At 52.5% G+C, this 19,132-nt stretch overlaps 1 protein-coding gene across 2 annotated transcripts; it reads right to left on the bottom strand.

Annotated features, from left to right (window-relative positions):
• Positions 1-1,149: 1,149 nt before the first annotated feature.
• Positions 1,150-9,213, bottom strand: Tnni1 (troponin I1, slow skeletal type). Of its 2 annotated transcripts, XM_042701250.1 has the most exons (8): positions 9,184-9,211; positions 8,558-8,561; positions 6,548-6,589; positions 6,009-6,140; positions 4,688-4,777; positions 3,429-3,605; positions 2,546-2,655; positions 1,150-1,345 (listed from the first exon to the last, which is right to left on the bottom strand). In XM_042701250.1, the coding sequence occupies exons 1-7, from the start codon at positions 9,192-9,194 to the stop codon at positions 2,548-2,550; spliced, it is 564 nt and encodes a 187-aa protein (XP_042557184.1). In that variant the 5' UTR covers positions 9,195-9,211; the 3' UTR covers positions 1,150-1,345; positions 2,546-2,547. The 2 variants fall into 2 exon arrangements, with proteins under 2 accessions (XP_042557184.1, XP_042557185.1); XM_042701251.1 differs by lacking the exon at positions 1,150-1,345 and having other exon boundaries at positions 2,544-2,655; positions 9,184-9,213.
• Positions 9,214-19,132: the final 9,919 nt, after the last annotated feature.

Genomic DNA, 19,132 nt, shown 5'->3' with positions numbered 1-19,132 from the left:
TCCACTGTTATGGTGCCTGGAGGGGACTAGTAGAGTGAACCCCGCAGTAATGGCAGTAATCAACTCTGCACCAGACTTTGGCATGTATGGTGTAGAACACATGAGGATTCAGGATACTAGCAGGGGTGAGTGAAGGGGGGGCTGCTCAGCTCAACCCTTCTACTGGTCCAACACTGAACAGTCGAAGCCAAAGGGTTCCAGGGCCCTGGACCAGCCACATCCCTGCAGGCTCAGCTCCAGAACCCCCATAACACAGCCCTGTAAAGGCCTAGAACTTGAATCTCTGCTCCTTAGGAGCACACACTGCAAAGATGGGAGGCAGACCCCACCTCTTCATTCCAGGCTTAATACCCCTCACCAAGCTTCTGATCCAGATTTCAGTGAGGTGGAGAAAGGCCTTGACCCAGAAAACAGATCTCTTGCTGCTGCCCCACCTTGGAGAAATAAATCAGTTCTAAGGAATAGACTAGGACCGAAGCCTGCTGGGAAGTAATGGGGAGGAGAGTGGAAGGGCAGGAAGGACTTGAAATGCCCCAGAGCCAGAGGTGAAGGATGGAGACACCTGGTGGCCAGGCTTGGAACTGCGGTGAGTCCCTGTGACAGCTAAAGTGTCCAAGGAACTTGATGAGCCTGGGTGACTGCAGGATGAGATACAGGACTGACAGGACCCTGTCCTGTTAGCCCAGAACAGCTGAGTACATCTGCCAGCGCCAAATGATCTAAGCTTGTGGAGATTAGGGAGCATGAAATCAGGAGGGAGATGCCTTGAGCCAGGGAGGTGGGGGGGAGAGGGGGAGTGAGTGGTAGGGAGCAGTAGGCTAGTCTCAGAGGTCAGATGAGCCATGACTCCTGAACACTGATGAAGGTCATGTGACTTGGACTGGTCAGAAGGGTCCCTGGGGACCTAAGCAAGCAGCCACCAATCCTTTTCCTTCCATTCTGACCCCGATCTCCTGACTGACAACCATGCCTAGAGCCCAGTCCTCCCTTCCCCCTGCCTCCCGACTCCTGCGTTCTCTTTCCTCTGAGTGCTCACATCAGAGCTATCAGGAAATCAGGTTTTTAATGGAGAGCGATGTCTGTGGACACAACACATCACAGTAGCGATGGTGGAGGCTGCATGGGCCTGCCGGGAAGCTGTTCTCCCTGCTCCGTCCTCAGTGTTCCGCACAGTGACTGGGCAATCCCAGTCCCAGAGCCTCGGGACAGCTGGAAATCCACTCTGCTGGAGTGAGGTCTCAGACACCAGAAGGGGAAGGGGAAGTGCCAGAAATGGCAATGCGGTGAGCAGGGCTGGAGAGAGGAGCCCGAAGGAAGGCCCCAAAATGCAGCACAGCAAGCAGGGCTGGAGGGACAGAGAGGAGACACGCTCAGTTCCAGGCAATGTGTGTGCTGCTCATGTACAATGCAGCTCCTAGTGCTCCTGCCCCCTCCACCCCCAGGGCCAAGCTTTGGCTTCTCAGCCCAAGGCCCGAGTCCCCCGCCCAGATTTCTAAGCCTTTCCCAGGCTTCTTGGCTCTCTCTCAGCCTCACCATCCTTCTCCCAAACTTGTTCCCTCCCACCATTGTGCTTTTACACTTTTGCATGCTCAACCCTTCCAACAAGCCCTTCCACATGCAGTTACCAACCTTCACTTATCAAAGAGCTCCCCCATCCAGAAAGCCCTGTGCTGCCCTGTGCTGTCTACAGAGCTTGCCCTAAGGCTAGCCTCTCTGTTCTCCCACACAGGATCTGTGAGGCCTAATTCTACTGCTCTGTCAGGTTTTCCAGACATTTCTTTGGAAGGTAGAAGGTCTTACCTCCTCTGAATGGTGTCTCTCTGGGAACAGAGACTAGGGGCACTGGGTACTTAACACAGTGTACAAAGACCTCAGCAAGAAACATTTAAAAGCACTAAGATGGCCCATATGCCAGTGGCTCACACCTGTAATCCTAGCTACTCAGGAGGCTACAATCTAAGGATCACAGTTCAAAGCCAACCCAGGCAAGAAAGTGTAAGGGGCTCTTATTTCCAATTAGCCACCAAAAAGACAGAAGTGGGGCTGTGGCTGATGGGGTAAAGCACCAGCCTTGATCAAAAAAGCTAAGGGACAGTTCCCAGTCCCTGAATTCAGGCCCTAGTACTGGCTGAATAAGTAAACACACTTCTATTGTCAGAAAAGCAGAGCTGGAGGAATCTCAGGGTTCCTCTAATCCTTTATTTCAAACTCTTACAGGCCTCAGGATCACCTAAGGAGTTGGTCCTGCCTCACATTTTCCCACTCAGCAGGTGCAGGGTAGGGCCCAGTCATTTCCACCCCCAGAAATGTAGCAGATGCTACTTGGCCCTGGGACCACTGATCTGATACAGCCCCTCATCAGATGAGGGGAGCAACAAGGGACCAGATGAGGAACCCTGGATCTCACGGTACTAGAGCAGGCCTAAGTCCATAAGAACAGCCAACTCTCCCCTGTGCATACTGGACACAGTCTACCAGCCCTTTTCCCTGAAGCCTGGTTACCCAGCAGAGCCGGAGCCCATCTCTAGGTGCCTGGCAATGGTACCTCTACTGTGAGGTTGGAGACTTGGCAGCATCAAACATCTTCTTCCGGCCTTCCATGCCAGACATGGCCTCCACATTCTTTCTCCAGTCACCCACCTCCACAGGCCGCTCCTGTGGGAAGGCCACATACATGTCAGAGAGGTAACAGGACCACCCCCCTCCGAAGCACAAGAGAAACTGGGCAGCAGAAAATCAGTCTCCTTAAAACAATAGGAAATCCCAGATAGAGAGGTATGAGGACACAGCCAGACAGGGAGACAGTTCAAGCTGAGTTTCCATGGGACACAGAAGGCTGCAGGGCTGGGGTGTTGGGGTGATCATGAGGGGGTGACAGGGCCAGTTCCTTCCCCAATACTCCACAGGCCGACTTCACCTCCAGGACCTACAACACACTAGTTAGTGTCTGACGTTCTGAAGCTCAGGGCTGCCTCTTCCATGAAGTCTCCCTGGGCCAATCTTGGGCATACGCACGTGATGAGATCCATCAGCTAAACAGATTTGTTTTTGAGTGAGTGACTGAGCTCGCTTCTCTAATTTCTGTGCTCAGATGACCCGGTAGCCATGATAAGGATCTTTCTCCTTTCCCTGTATTGACAGGGCAGTGATCAGCCCTATCATCCTCAGTCTCCACCTTGTCTTCACACAGGGAGCAAGATTTCCCCTTTATTCCTCCATCTCACTTGCTTTGTGTCCAGTCTCTTCTTCAGACTAAGTAGCCTGAAGGAAAGGGGGCAAATCTTTCTTCTGACAATGGCTTCCTAGGAGGGGCTAGAATGTTCTGGCTCATGGACTGGCTTCTAGCAGGAGAAGTAATTGTGTGAGGGGCAACAGGTAAAGGCTGTTGGGAGCAAGAGGTGGAAAGCTCTGAGGAGCAGGATCCTCACCTTCTCTGTGTCTTCCTTCTTCACAGACTTGAGGTTGGCCCGCAGGTCCATGGACACCTTGTGCTTGGAGCCCAGAAGGGCCCTGAGCATGGCATCAGCCGAGACGCGGACCCTGCGCAGGGCCGGGCGTTTGAACTTCCCACGGAGATCCAGCACCTTCAGTTTCAGGTCCTTAATCTGCAGAAAAGAAGGAGCCAGACTCAGTGAAAGAAGGAGGGTGTTGCTAGCTACATGGTCCCCTTCCTGAGGATCCAGGCCACTAGGGTTCCAGTCAGAGGCAAGCCCTCCAGCCGCAAGGCCAGACCCTCTGGGACACTGAGAACCACCCATCCCCTTGCATCAAGCACCATACGTGTGCTGACAAATGACTGAACACGTTTACAGATGAGTCTATTAGCCATCTCTGTCAGAATGAGTTAAATAGAAATGGGTGGTCCAGCAAGCTGGCACTCAGAAGGCCTGTTTGCAGTTCAGGCTGTTTCCTTTTGTTCTTGAGGCCTGAAACCTTACAGCCAACCGGTTCCTGCCCAAGGGGCCTTCACAGCAGCTCCTATCAGGTCTAGCAAGTAAAAAAAGCCCAGTCTCTAGGCCCTAGGAGGAATCGTCAGGGTGTGATTTCTGGAGGGAATTCTTTGGAGCTTAGTAATCCATAGATCATCCCCTCTCAACACATGCTCACAGAAGCAGCCCACCAGCAGCAGGAGTCTTGCTCTCCTCCCTCCCCCCTCACCCCCTCCCTCCCCCTCCCCCCTGCCTGGAAGCCAGGTCTGTACAGGTCAATGTTTGCCCTCCCCAAGAATTCTGAGCAGTGGAATGGGAGTCAGAAGCCAGCATGCGTGCCAGGACCCTTAACATGCAACCTGGGCTGAGTTGTTAGTCTCTCTAAAGCTCAGTGTCCTCATCTGCAAGGTGCACGAAACAACCCCCCACTGTACCCACAGGCAAGCAGGGAGGATCAAAGCAAGATGCACATGAAAGCCCTTCACAGAGGTAAGATGTCATTAGTGGGCATCTGACTACTTGTGTGGGTGAATAAAGAAGACAGCTTTCTGAAGTGCCCACGTGGCAGATGGGGAGGAAGTTTGTGCTTTTCATGTGCAATTATCCTCCAGGTCCATCTCCAGCCCTGTGGGGTGAGGGTGGAGAAGCTCAGCTTCCTACTCAGTGGCCAACTCCCAGGCTGTGCAGGAGTGGGGGCCCACAACAGTGCCTTCCTCACCTCACCCAGACCGGTCCGGCGCCCCCTTCCTCAGGCTCACCTCTCTGGTGTTGTGAAGGCATTTAGCCTCGATGTCATAACGCTCCTCATCCACCACCTCCACCTTGGCATGCAGCTCCCGGCACAGGTCCTGGCCGAGGAAGATTGGGGGTGGGGAGTGGAAAAGAGGTGCAGATTGCCACTAGTCTCCAGCCTCCATTTTCAGCCTCCATTCCCAGCCTCCCCTTTATTCAGAGGCTCAAATTGTGGGTCCTTTGTCTTCCTTTCTGTTCTACTTGTTCTCTCTCTCTCTCTCTCTCTCTCTCTCTCTCTCTCTTTCTCTTTCTCTCTGTAAGAGTCTGAGAGACAGAAACAGAGACAGGTGTGTGTGTGTGTGTGTGTGTGTGTGTGTGTGTGAGAGAGAGAGAGAGAGAGAGAGAGAGAGAGAGAACTGGAGCTTGATCTCAGGGCCTTGAGCTTTCATTTGGCATTTTCCATTCAAGGCTGACACTCTACCACTCGAGCTACTGTACACTTCACTTCCTTTTTTTTATGGTTAAATGGAGATAAAAGTCTCATGGACTTTCCTGTCCCCGCTGACATCTAACTTCCAACCTCAGATCTCAGTTTCCTGAGTAGCTCTGATTATAGGCATGGTCCACTCACCAGCACCTGGGTCTACTTGTTTTCTTTAAAAAAGAAAGAAAGAAAGCTAAACTAGTTTCCAGATCATAAATGTAATATAAGTTAAATGTGGAAAATTTGAAAATTATGTATTAAACAAAAACTAGCAAAACATTAGCAAGAACTTGTGTCCAAAAAAATTATATAACATCCAAAAGATAAAAATAATGACAGCTACTACCATGGTGACACATAATATCTTCCCTTTCACTCTCTTTTCTCTACAATCTCCATCACTTAAACTGTTACAATGTTTTGTTTTGTTTTAAGTTAAAGACCTCTCAGGAAAAAGTGTAAAAAAATGCACCTTTCCAGAGTCCAGCCCACATCCGGGATCCGTGCCATCCCATTGGCTGAAGTGAAGCCTCATCCCGCCCACACACCCCACTCCTGCCATCTGAATGGCTAACGTAAGTCAGAGTCCCGCCCACGTCCCAGCTCCGTGCCTTCCCACTGTAATGGAGCCAGACCCCAGGCTTTTCCTAGTCCCAGGAAGTCCCTTCTCCGCTCTAAGACTGCCCCTGCCTGTAACATGGAAGCCAACAGCAGCACCTCCCTGAGAATTGGAAAAGGAAGAAAGCCCTCTGAGCTGGGAGCTCCGGCCGCGGGCGCACCTGCAGGGATGCCCCGCCCTCCCGGCCCCGCCCCTCCGCGGAGGCCCCGCCCCTCCGCGGAGGCCCCGCCCCCGCCGGGCTCACCTGCAGGGCGCTGAGCGACAGGCCGCGGGTCTGCAGCGTGGGGATGCGCTCCGCCAGGTAGCGCTCCTTCTCGGCCTCGCGCTCCTCGTGCTCCTGCTCCCAGCACTCCTTGGCCTTGGCCAGCATCAGGCTCTGCACGGGACACACCCGCTGAGCCAGCTCCACAGGCAGATGGTGTCACACACGTGTGTGCGCACACACTCACACACATCCTCCAGAGCTGTTCCCCTCAGCCTTTCTCTGTCTCCCAAGAGGCTTCCCACCCCGAGGCTGGCTGGTCTCCACGACCTTCCAGGCTCAGAGCAGCCCACCTCCAAGTACTCTGATCCTTTGAGCCTGCCTCTTTGCTTGGTCTGCTTCCTTTCCACATCCTGACCCTCCAACCCCTCAGTCTGCACCGCAGTTACCAAGACTGAGAACGGGAAAGGGAAGAATACCTTGTAGATTCCAGAGCTGGGAGCTCCCCCGGTGCCCCCTCCCCCACGGAGCCCCCCATGTCTCACAGATCCCCCTCCCCTTGGGGTGGCAGCCAGCCTCACCTTCAGCATGAGCTTTCGGGAGGCAGTGATCTTGGATTTCCTCTGAGATTTAAAAAAGAGAAAGCAAGAAAGCAAAGAGGGAAGGAAGGAAGGAGGGAAGGAAGGAAGGAAGGAAGGAAGAAGGGAGGGAGAGAGGGGAAGGAAGAGAAGGGAAGGGAAGGGAAGGGAATGGAGAAGAAAAGGAAAGGAAAGGAAAGGAAAGGAAAGATGTAATTCTGGTCCAGACCAGGACAATAACACCTAGGCTTCACCATCATTACCCTGAACCCTCTGCTCACCTTAGGGGGATATAATTCCTCAAATTCATAGAATTTCCAAGTATAATTTGTGATATAATTCCTCAAATTCAGAGAAGGCTGTGGTCAGCTGCTTTGACCTAGGGCCTAAACCTACACTCCTCACCAGCTAGTGAGGTAAGGGAGTGGTAATGTAGCATTATCTTGATGCTCTGTCAAGCCAGGGATGCTATGAACTGCCCAAATCAATGGAGCATATCATGAGGCGTGAAAATGCTAAGATACGAAGATGCTTTCCTCTTCTTATCAAATTAGTAGACATATTCTTGCTAACCAGTTTTGTGTGTGTGTGTGTGTATGTGTTTGTGTGCTGGTATTGGATCTTGAACTCAGGGCCTCTTGATTATGTTTAGCTTTTTTGCTCAAGGTTGGTGTTTTATCACTTGAACCACAGCTCCACTTCTACCAGTTATCTTCTAATAGTTCTTAGTAAGCACGGGCCCTGTGGCCATGGCCCCTCAGCAGAGGTGAAGGTCACAGAGTTTCCCATCACTAACTAATGAGCCTGTGATACCTCCAAGCCCCCCTGTCTCTGCTGGTCATAGGCAGACTCTTCTTGTTGGTCCCCATGAGCATCCTGCCTACTTCTAAGATGCTGGCACTGGGCAGAAGCAGAGATCTAGTTTGTTACTATAGTGTAAAATGTAGACATGACCAAGAGTTAAGTGAGAAGTTATGGGAGACAATAAATGAGCTTTTAACACAGGCAATGTCCACCTTTTTTGTTTTTGAAACAGGGTTTCTCCATACATACACTGGCCTTAAACTCTCTACACAGCCCCAGCAGGCCTCAAACTTGAAATCCACCTGCCAGAGCCTCCTAAGTGCTGGGATTACAGGCATGTGCCACCACACCCCATTCACGACATGCACTTCTCATAAGACTACTGAGCGTGGTTTGTTTTTTCATCTCTGAAAGCCTAGACTTTCACAACATCTCAGATGGCACAACTTCGAAAGAATTGGCCTGTTGGTGTAGCCATCGCTGCCCATGTTCACACACTGAGATGTTCCCCGGGGAACATGGATCCTGTTGCAGTCTTTTCTTCTCCACCATTCAGTGTGCTTATGGCTCCCTCGTCCGCCCATCAGTCAGTGGGGCCTCACTTTAACAGGAATCACAGCACAACTTTGAGATTCCTACGACTACTGAAGAATAACACATTGTTTTCTCACTGGGAATCTCTGGGCCATGTGTCCCCTTCCATCAAGACATCTCATTGCCACCCTTACTGTCCAGAGTCCCCAGCTTCCCCTAGCCCCCATCCCTGGGCCACACATAGGCTGAACAGCAGCCTGAATAAACCTGCATCACACAAGTTGCTGTGTCAGGAAAGCTTAGAACCCATCTTGGCTCTTCTCTCCATGTTTGGTCATAACCCTGGCTCTTCGAGTGTGTCTTGGAAAGGACAGCATGGAGCCTTCAGGGATGAATTAAACTTTCAGATCAAGTGAGGGGGAACTTGAACTCAGGGACAGCAGGGAGTCACATAGGAAGTCCTAGCCTTTGTACACTGGGGTGGCAACTCCCTGGAACCAGAATCTTCTCACCCAAGGTTCCTATTCTGGAAATTTCCTCAGCAATTGAGCAACACCGCCACCGCCACTGCTCCCAAAAACACACAGACCTTGGTCTCTTCTCCTCAGATACCCCCCCCCACCTTCATCAGTCTGAAGAGGTAACCAGTACAGAGACACCCCAAGTATCACTTACCTCACTTCAGGCATCCACCACAGGCAGGGCAGGGGAGAGAGCAGAGCACAGAGTGAGTGTGAACACAGTATATTGCATACACAGGCGCTGAACACTGTGAACAACTCAGGGGCAGGTGGTAGCATGCCAGAGAGGAATCAGAATGGGCAGGAGGACCAGGGTGAGGTTCAGCAGAAGATAAAAGCCCACCCACCCTTTGGGTCCCTGGATGTCCGTATTGGAAGGGGGTCCTTGGCAGTCCGGGAAACTTGGTGGGAAGCCAAACAAACCTCGCCAGAGGTTGTGGTGACTCAAAAGCTTCTATCTCTGAGTTGGTGGGTGAATTCTCAAAGCCTCACCTGCTGGGCCTGGGTGAAATGGTGGCCAGGCACATCAATGGGCTAGGTCAGTGCGGACAGGCCAACTTAGAAGCCCAGGTCATAAGGTTTCCCAGGGCCTTCTGGGACAGTGAGTTCTGCTCAATGGCTGGGAGGACGCCTGGTCACTTGAGGCGCCACCTAGTGTTGGCCCAGGCACCTAGGACATCCCTGACTTAGGATCTGGTCTCCTGGGAGTAGCTTATGGGGGTGAATGTGGTACCCCAAGTGTGCCTCCCAGGAGTCCCTGGTGAGGGGGAAACAACTTACACTTCCGGCATGGTGGCGGTTGGACAGCACCTAGAGGACGAAGGGGAGCATTAATCAGGAAAGCTGAGCCTCCTGCTCCCACCCACCCAGCCAGCAGCTGACCCAGGGTCAGCAGCACAGCCTGAGAGAGTTGAAGGAATCTGACAAAACAGATCCCAGCCAGGTAGGGATCGGCAAACTGTAGCCCCCAACTAGCCTGTTTTACTTAAGAAAATACAAAATGCATTGACACAAACCCAGGACCCCATCAGGCAACAGAACAGAACATCATAGGAAACACGGTTAGGAAGCACAGATAGGGCCCACACTTGAGGGCCTTGAGCAAACTGAATTTAGGCTTCATCCCGTTAGTGAGACTTAGGAAAAGGAGGGGTGAGGTGAATGGAGCAGAGTGGAAGCTGACAGCAGGTCGCTATCCCATAGCACAACTCAACTCCAGGGGGCGCCATTTAGCAGATGCCTGGCAGTCCTGGATTTGGAGGTACCAGGTCCTCAGTGAAGAAGGGTAGGCCAGGAGGCAGGGAAAACCTGTTAGACGCATATCTATGTTTACCCTCTCTGGACCAGTTTTTTCCCCCCCCTGCAAATTTAGAGGCAGGATAAGTGGTTTACCACTCTTGAATCTTTGTTCAAAGCAGATTTTCCTTGGAGGCAAAAGAAGCTCAGTGGGTTGGGCAGAATGGCCCTGGTGGGAGGGGTTGCTTTGGGAACCGTGTGTGGAGACATTTTCCATGTGGAGCACAGACAGAAGCCCCCTGACAGGTGGCCTCTGGGGCGCAATCCAGAAAGGGTCCTTGAGGCTGTAGAAGAGCAACATCTCACCCTCCCCGCCCCAATCTTCCTGGAGCCCAACCTAATGCACCTCAGAAGAGGCACAGGAAAGATTGTACACCTTAGGGGGAGTCAACTGGGGTAGGAACCGAAGCGCAAGGTGGGGTCAGGAAGCCTGGGCTAGGTTACAGGTGTGGGCTAGGAGGACCGACGTGTATGGAGAGGCTGAGTGTGGAAGTCAATGTTTGCAGCTTGGATTAGATTCAAGAACCAGGATTGCAGCAAAATCTGCTGCCTGAGAACTGCATCCCTGAGTCTCTCCTTCCCCTTGTGCAAGGAAGACACTCCTGAGCCCATGATCAGGCTGCACTTCCTTTCCACCCCCCTTCCCACCGCCATCAGCGAGCCTCTGCCATTGCAGGGAGTGGGGCTGGAGTGGAGCAGGTGGAGGAGAGGGAGGGGGACCCCAGAGTCTCAGCTGTCTCCGTGGGGCATAGAGGGAGAGGTGTGGAAGCAACTCCTACATTCCCTAGATGCTTGGCTGAAATTAGATTTTATAAGCAGCTGCTTATTCTGAGAGCTCTGCTCCTCTGAAGACACTGAGGAAGTCCAGAGAACTGCTAGCCCTGCCCCCATGGGTGTCTTTGCTCTGGAAATGCCAGTCTCCAGGGAGTGCCCTGTCTCCCCGGGCTGTGCCTCACCCTCAGTGGGCGTCTGGGTACAGCAACCCTCCCTCTGTCCCTCAGATCCCACTGTCGCCAGCGTGGGGCCCACCTGCTAGGGCCAGTGAGGTCTCCTGCCAAGCTCCCAGGCTTGCCCCCTGACAAATGCCAGACCAAGGGGTCCCGTGTCAGCGTTGGCCTGCGCTCTGACACCCACCAGACAGGACCCCTTGACAGGCTCTGTGGAGAAGAAGCAGAGACCCGATAAGAAGCCAGGATGTAGATAGCGGCAAATAGGAGGCTTGAGAGCAGATTCCATGTCCAGTGTGAGTGCAGAGCGAGAAGACAGAAAAATCCACCATGCCAGGGTGGGCAGAGGCTCTGGTGCCTGCCTCCGGTGCTGACATCCCAACCCGAATCCTGGGGCAGTGGGTGAAAGCTGAGTGTGTAAGTACAAGTATACATGTGATTGTGTGTGTGTGTGTGTGAGAGAGAGAGACAGACAGACAGACAGACAGACAGACAGAGGATAAGGAGAAAACTGACCTCTTGGCACACCTAATAGATGACACAAATACCTAGTTAGGCTCATGCTCTACTCCTCCTCTCCACCCCTGACCTTGGGCCCAATTCAAGGACATCTCCATCCTCACTAACAAAGGCTGGGCTCCCATGCCCACCACCCTGGCTGCCCGCCACACTCCACCTCGAACTCTCAGCAGAACTTAATGTAGAAACTGCAACTCTCACACCTTGGGGATGAGCTGCTTTCACCCCCACCTCAGAGACCATCCCCAAGCCCAAGCCCACCCTGCACACAGTGCCCTAGCTCATGGGGTCCCACCCCCTAATGCTGTGTCCATCCTCCCCTCAACAGCTGGCCTTCCACTCCTCAGATCCCGGGGTGGTGAAGAAGGATCAGGGCCCACCTTCACCCCCTTGTGCTACTGTACAGGTAGGAGGGGCAAAGGGAGCTGAAGGTGCCCCTCAAAGACAAAGACCAAAGTGACCAAATGGGCTCCTGGGGCGGGGGGCTGGAGAGAGGGCTCTGGTCCTGGGGACTCGGGGTACGTTGAACCCCTTTCATTCGCGTGCTCATCTGGTCCCTCCTAAGCATCCTAACACAGCCCCCCTCTCTCCACCTGCCCATCCCCAGTGCCGTCCCCTCCCCCTGGCTGGGTCTGTCTCTCAAGAGATGGTAAGCACTGGGCTCCGCTTTCTGCCCCCTGACTCTGGGTCTCCAGGGCAAGGCCCTGCCTCCCTGCCAGAACCATCCTGCAGGAGAGATGGCGTTCCACATGACATCCAACAAAGCCACCTCCAAGACGTCCATCTCCAAGACCTCAGTTCCTCCTTAAACAAAAGCCCCAGCTTCTCTACCTGGCCTTGACCCACAGCTGCCAGTGCCAGGCTTCAGACACTTACCTTCAGTCCTGACTCTCCCTGCAGACTACAGAGTGCGGGACCGCGCCGAGGGCAGGCTATGAAAACTGTGACCCAAGGCAACTGGCCAGTAAAAATAGAACAGCCTGCGGCCCCTCTGCTGCCCCTCCTCCCCAGGCCCTCCCCCCACACCCCTCACAGGGCAGTGGGGCCCTGCACACGACACACACACACACACACACACACACACACACACAATCCTGCACACACAGGTGTGGGTGCCACCAGCACCCTCCTGGGGTGAAGGGAGAGTGAACAGCCAGACTGGGTCCTGAGCACTGAGTGGAGATGGGCCACGGAGGAGAACGAAGGGGGCAGAGGAGCCAGTGGGGCTAGGGTAAGGAAGGCATCAGGCTGACCCTGCCTCCTACAGGGAAACACAGAGATCAGGCTCCAAAAGCCTCAGGAGATGGAAGACTTTCCGGGATGATTTGTGGCTCAGGAGGAGGCCGGGGAACATGTCCTGGAGCCAGCGGTGGTAACGGGGCCGCATCGTTCGTGCTCATGGAAGTCTGAGAAACGGCAGGCACTCCACACTCCCTCCAGGTGGGCCTCCTGGAATCATTCCATGTCTGGAACTCAGAGAGACTTACCTCACCTCTCCCTGCCTAATCTTCCTCTCTCACCAGAGGCCAGCTGACTCCAGGAAGGCTGGGGCCACACCTGTTGGCGGGGTATTTTTAGGACTGTTGATGAACACATAATACCCAGCCTATAGTCAGGGAAAGACAATGCCTGCTATGTTAATCCCCGTGGCTATTATAGTCGGTCATGTCATGGGCCAGGATCCCAGCCTGGAGCAGGGCAGGCAGGACACTGACTCCTCTGGAAGGTCAGCAAGGGGCCTTACAAGCTTCCAAACATGAGGAACACTGACCACACTCTATGCTGGAGAGGGAGAGAGCTAGTGGCAGGGGTGACACATCCCTAGTGCCCAGAGGGAAAAAGGCCCTGTGGACATCCTGGTCTCAATGCTGGGAGAGACTCGGGGGAAATGATGCAGTCTGGGAGGAGTTTGGAGTCAGAGGAGGAATCTGGGGGCTGAAGAATGTGCATTGGCTTTTTAGGGTTATAATATATACAGTAACTTTCTTATAAGACTAACATATTCCTGGGACAAATTGTCAATATGAATTGTCCTGCTTTTTGAAAAGGAAAAAAAATCACATTGATAAATAAAAACACAAAAGAATCAAGGCAGCTGGGTACTGGTGGCTTGTGCCTATAGTCCTAGCTACTCAGGAGACTAAGATCTGAGGATCACAGTTCGAAGCCAGGCTGGGCAAGCAAGCCCATGAGACTCTTATCTTCAATTAACCACCCAAAAGCCAGAAGTGGAGATATGGCTCAAGTAATAGAATGCTAACCTTGAGCAAAAGAGCTCAGGGACAGCATCTAGACCCTGAGTTCAAGCCCCATGAAAAAAAATTAATTCACATACACACACACACATGCACATACGCACACATGTACACACGCACGCGCACACACAGACACAGGTTCTGGTTCTGAGGAATCAATAAGAATAAAAGAGCTCCAGGACCAGCACAGTAAAGGAAGAAGAAGAAGAGGATGGAGGAAAAAGAAGAAGAGTAGGAGGAAAAGGATGAAGAGGAGGTAGGAAAGGGAAGAAAGAAGGGAGGAAGGGAGGAAGGGAGGAAGGGAGGAAGGAAGGAAGGAAGGAAGGAAGGAAGGAAGGAAGGAAGGAAGGAAGGAAGGAAGGAAGGAAGGAAGGAAGGAAGGAAGGAAGGAAGGGGGAGAGAGGGAAGAAGGAGGGGGGAGAGAAGGAGGAAGGGAGGGTCGGAGGGAGGGAGGGAGGAGGGAAGGAAAGAAGGAAGGAAGGAAGGAAGAAACGAAGGAAGGAAGGAAGGAAGGAAGGAAGGAAGGAAGGAAGGAAGGAAGGAAGGAAGGAAGGAAGGAAGGAAGGAGCAATGCAAACCTAAAATTAGGTGACCAAATGTTCACAGCTTTATTTGGCAAATGCAAGCCACCTGGGGGCCCTCCTCTCAAAGGGTCTTGGGGTTAAGAGTCATTCACAGATTGGACAGAGTGGGGCCTGGACCCCTTATCCTGGTTCCCAGTGTCCTGATTCCACTCCCCCCCAAACACAGGTGGTTTCCAAAGTGCAGCTCTCCACCCTCCAGTCTACCCAGACTCATGCTTCTACTTCGGGCACAGAGGGAAGGGTGGCTTTGCCTACAGATACGCTGACTTCTCCAGAACCACTGTCCTGTTTGACACTCAGAAGTTTCCTTTACCATGGCACCCTGTTATCCTTAAGCCCATCCATCTTCCCACTCCACCTGTGTCTGTGGAGTGAGTACCAAGCTTCCAGAGCCATCGGCAGCCCTGTGGCCTCCCTCGGAAGGAAGAATGTCACCACCCGGCTGAGACCCACCAGGGGACAGCTCTATTCCCCCAACCATGACCGCTCTCCCTGCTCAGTGTCTCTGTGGTCTTTCTCCTGCCTCCCTGGCTTTCCTCCTCCTCGGGGCACATCTGTCTAGACACCAGGTCATCACTTTCCATTCTATCTGCAGGAACAGCTGTCCTGGAGCTATGAAGCTATGTCTGCACACAAGCCAAGGAGGAGCTTTCAAAAACATGAAGCCAGAAACAAAGTTCATGCCTCTGTTAGAGCCCAGGAAGAAACCCCTGTGGTCAGTGGGATAATGGTCCCCCAAAGATGCCCATGTCCTAATGAAAGTGTGAATATGGTGTCCTCTATAACTAAAGAACCTATGGTAGACATGATTAAATTAAAGAGGAAGAACTGCCCTGGATCAGCTGGGTGGGCCCTATCACATCACACGAGCCTTTGTAAGACCTTTGTAAGACCTCCTGAAGCAAGAGGTCAATGTTGGTAAAAGATACGGAGAAGGAAGCAGAGATCAAAGAGGAAAGAAGATAATAAGCTTGCGTGATTTTGAATCACTGAGTTTGTGGAGATTTGTTATAGCAGTGATAAGAAACCAATCCTCTCTACCCTGCCTTGCCAGGCCTCAGACCTCAAGCCAGGAAATCAATTTGCTTGACCAGGACAGGGAGAAGAACCAGCCCAGGTAGGATGTCCCCAGGGCCAGGCTACTCTTAAGGCAGACCCTCCCATATACCCAATGAGGGCCCAGCTTTTCCTGATCTTTCTGAGAGGCTCCCAGCTTGCCAGATTAGGAAGATCCTCCATTCCTAGTTGTGGGCCTATCGGCTCAGGTGTCCTAGCTCCAAGCCCTGAGCCTGTCATGCTGCCCCGAAGCCAACACTTCCCTGACTCTTGTGTTCATCTCCTTCTAATTCTACTGCTATCCCTCTTTCTAATCCTAACATAACCCTGTCCCTGCTTTTAACACTAATAGAGACACTGAGGCTGGCAGGTGTCATTGGTGCAAATCTCAGAAGACAGCGCCCCCTGCTGGTGGCCTCAGCCCTTTAGACACAAGGCCGCTCCTCTCCTGCACTGCTGGTACTGACATGAGAGGGACCACACACTCGTCCCGTCCAGTACCTAGTACTAACCTAGCACCTTCAGCTTCCTGATCTCTACTCTCTGTTTCTTTGAGGTGTTTGCCCTCTTTCAGTCCACTTTGCATGCCGCACACATAATATGAAATAAAACTGGTCTTGTTCTAATGCCTAATCCCACTTTATTGTCATGTCCTGCTCTATTCTGAACCAGCGAGCCAAAGTCTAGTTTATCTCCACCTCCAAGTCCTGTACCTGCATCATCCCTGACCCAAATGCAGACATAGATCCTCATCTAAATGCAAGTGCACAGCAAAATGGACGCAGAATCCATGTTTCCTTTGTAAATTGGGTTAAGGATGTGACCCAAGGCTGAGCCTGACTGCTCAGGGGAAAGCTGGTGATCTACTCTCAGCCACTTTCTAAAGGTCCACAGAGATGTGGGCACTGATGGCTCCTGCCTGTAATCCTAGCTACTCAGGAGGCTGAGATCTGAGGATCATGGTTCAAAGCCAGCCCAGGCAGGAAAATCCATGAGACTATTATCATCAATTAATCACCAAAAAGCTGAAAGTAGAAGTGTGGCTCACTATAAAGTGCTACATGTGAGCAAAATGGCAAACAAAAATAAAAGGCAAAAAAGTTCAGGAACAGCAAGCGGACCCTGAATTCAAGACCAGGACTGGCACACTAGCAAACACACACACACACACACACACACACACACACACACACACACACACAGAGTCCAGAAAGAATCAGAGATAGGCTTGACCAGATGTTGGATCTCAGAGAACCACCTCTGTGTTGGATCTTCTGTGGCTGCCCAGCTCCAAGGGAAATCATGGGCCCATTTCCAAAAGGAAAGCATCAGCAAGACCAGGGTTCGTCCAGGACCAGGGATTGCCAATCCAGTCCCAGGGGAAGAAGCAAGGACGGAATTGGTGAAACTGGAAGGTGAGGCAGCTCCAGCCTCTCCTGTCACTGGCTTTTTCTGTCATCCCTGTCCCTCTCAGAGCTTGAAAGGCCACAGGGCTCAGGAAGGAAATCTGTGTCCAGAAGAGTTAAGCCTTGTAAGGTCATAAATGGTGAAGCCAGGGCAGTCACCTCAGTGGCTGCCACCCCTCAAGCCTGACCCTGTGTGGGAAGCAGAGGAGCCCAAATTAGCAAGTGACAAGGCCCAGCCCATCAGCCCCTCCAAGCCATCACCCACTGCTCTGCCTCAGTGACAGGCACAAGCCCAACCCCCCTAGCACCTCTCCCTGGGTCAAGCCATCCACTGTTCCAGGGCCATGGCTGACCCAGAGGATGGAGGGGTGAGGGGAAGGGAAAGTGCAGAAGAAGCTAGAGCAGAGGAAATCAAAACCTAGATTTTCTGCCACAAATCAGAAGGTCGGTGGCAGTGGAGACGTAGCCCAGTGAGCTGATACAACACTCAATCTTGGAAGCAGGCAGCTCTGCCACCCACTAGGAGCACGGTCTGGTGTCACCTGAGCAGTTTGACCCAGCCGAGACTCCATTTCCTGGTCTGTGAAATGGAGATCGTAATAGTGCATAGCTCCGAGGGTGCTGAAACTTCATGTGTTCACAGGGCTAGGCCACGGTCTGGCTTGTGGTGTGCTGTCACTGGAGCTGCAGTATCACTCTGGGGTGGACCCTGCTGCCCACCTCATTTCACCAAAGAGGAGATGGGGCTCACCAACACCCCACAGTTTATTACTTATTGTCATTTTCAGCTTCTAACAGGAATTTAATATGGGCCAGACTTAGGTCCCCAAAGCTCTACAATTTATTTCTAAATGTGTATGTGTGTCTGTCTGTCTGTCTGTCTGTGGCTGTGTATCTGTGTGTGCTAGTGCTTGGCTTTTTTTGCTCAAGGCTAACATTCTGTCACTTAAGCCACAACTCCTTTTCTGGTTTGGGGGAAGATAAGAGTCTCACAGATGTTTCTGTCTGTGATCCTCAGATCTCAGCCTTCTGAGTAGCTAGCATTCCAACATTTTAAAAAGAGGGGCTGGGAAGGTGGCTCAGTGGTAGAGCTTGCCTTGCATGCATGAGGCACTGGGTTTGATTCCTCAGCACCACATAAACAGAAAAAGCCAGAAGTGGCACTGTGGCTCAAGTGGTAGAACGCTAGCCTTGAGCTGTAGTGCCCAGGCCCAGAGTTCAAGCCCCGTGCCCGACCAAAAGAAAGAGGGGTTGGAGACATGGGTCAACTGCTAGAGTGCCAATGAGCAAGAGTATCAGGTACCCAGTCCAAGTCCCAGTCTTGGACCTTAAAAAAAAAGTAAGTGATGGTTTGAGTGACTGATTCTTCCAAAAGTTTTGGTCATGTAGCAACAAATAGTGGTTTTTAGCCACGTGTGTGTGCATGTATGCATGTGTGCGCACCAGTACTAGGGCTTGAACTCAGGGCACTGTCCCTTAGCCTTTTCTCTCAAGGATGGTACTTTACCACTTGAGCCATTGCTCCACTTGCAGCTTTTTGGTGAATATTTGTAGATAGGAGTCTCAAGGACTGCCTTTGAGCCTCAATCTTCAGATCTCAGCCTCCTGAGCAGTTAGATTACAGGCATGAGCCACAGACACCTGATTCTTAGCTTCTGTTTTCAGCACTGGGAAAGTAGGAGGCCCTTCCTCAGCCTTCAGTGAGGCCTGGAGAGGAAAGAAGAGCCAGCACACCCTGCCCTGGCTGGGCAGGGCCCGTGGCCTTCAGCTCTGTGTTTGCATTGTTCATGCACTGCCCAGCCTTCCATTCACACACCTCTGACTTCTTCCCACACCCACTGCCCAAACCTGCTGTTGCTTCTCCTTGCAGCTCCCTGCTCCGGAAGTCATCACCCCACACACACCCCAAATCCTCCTCCAGCCCCTCTGTGGGCTTTCTCCCTCCAGTGGCATCCTGCCATAGGACAGGGCCACCCAAGAACAATACTCCCCCGCCCCTTCCCCAGCTCTTGCTGCCCCCACCCCCAGACTCCCATGCCAAGTCTGAGGCCGGGCCAACCATGCCTCCACACATCCCTGCAGAACAAGCTGCCTCAGCCAGAAATCTCTAGAAGAAGGTGAGGTTTGGGGCTGCCCTTAGGGCCCCAGAGGAGAGATGTGGAGTACAGAGATGGAAAGAGCTGGCAAACCAGGTGCAGACCTCACCCTAGATAAACTAGAAGTCAGCACGGGTGGGCCGGCACACCAGTCAGTGAGTGACGCTACCACTGCTGCCTCAGCCTACACTTCGCTGCCCACTGCACCCAAGTCCTCTCCTGCTCTACCCCTGCCCTGGCACATGATTCTACTTTCTGCATTGAAATCAGGCTCCAGTTCCACTTTATGCACTGTGTGTGTGTGTGTGTGTGTGTGTGTGGTGTGTGTGTGTGACTGAACTTAGGGCCTCCCTCTCTCACTTGGCTTTTTCCTTCAAGCCATACCTCTACTTCTGGTGTTTTGATAGTTCATTGGCGATAAGAGTCTCACAAACTTTCCTGGCTTTGAGCCGCAATCTCAGATCTCAGCCTCCTGCTTAGCGAGGCTTACAGGCTGTAATCCCATTTTCAGAGGGCTGATCTTAGTCCCAGCTAAGGGGAACTAGAGAGTGAGCAGGGGGTTCAGGGACA

This window comes from Dipodomys spectabilis, unplaced genomic scaffold (assembly GCF_019054845.1).
Source record: "Dipodomys spectabilis isolate Male_0828 unplaced genomic scaffold, ASM1905484v1 ptg000288l, whole genome shotgun sequence".
NCBI lineage: Eukaryota > Metazoa > Chordata > Mammalia > Rodentia > Heteromyidae > Dipodomys > Dipodomys spectabilis.
The sequence above is the reverse complement of the archived record's forward strand: the minus strand, read 5'-3'. Positions and strand labels throughout refer to the sequence as shown.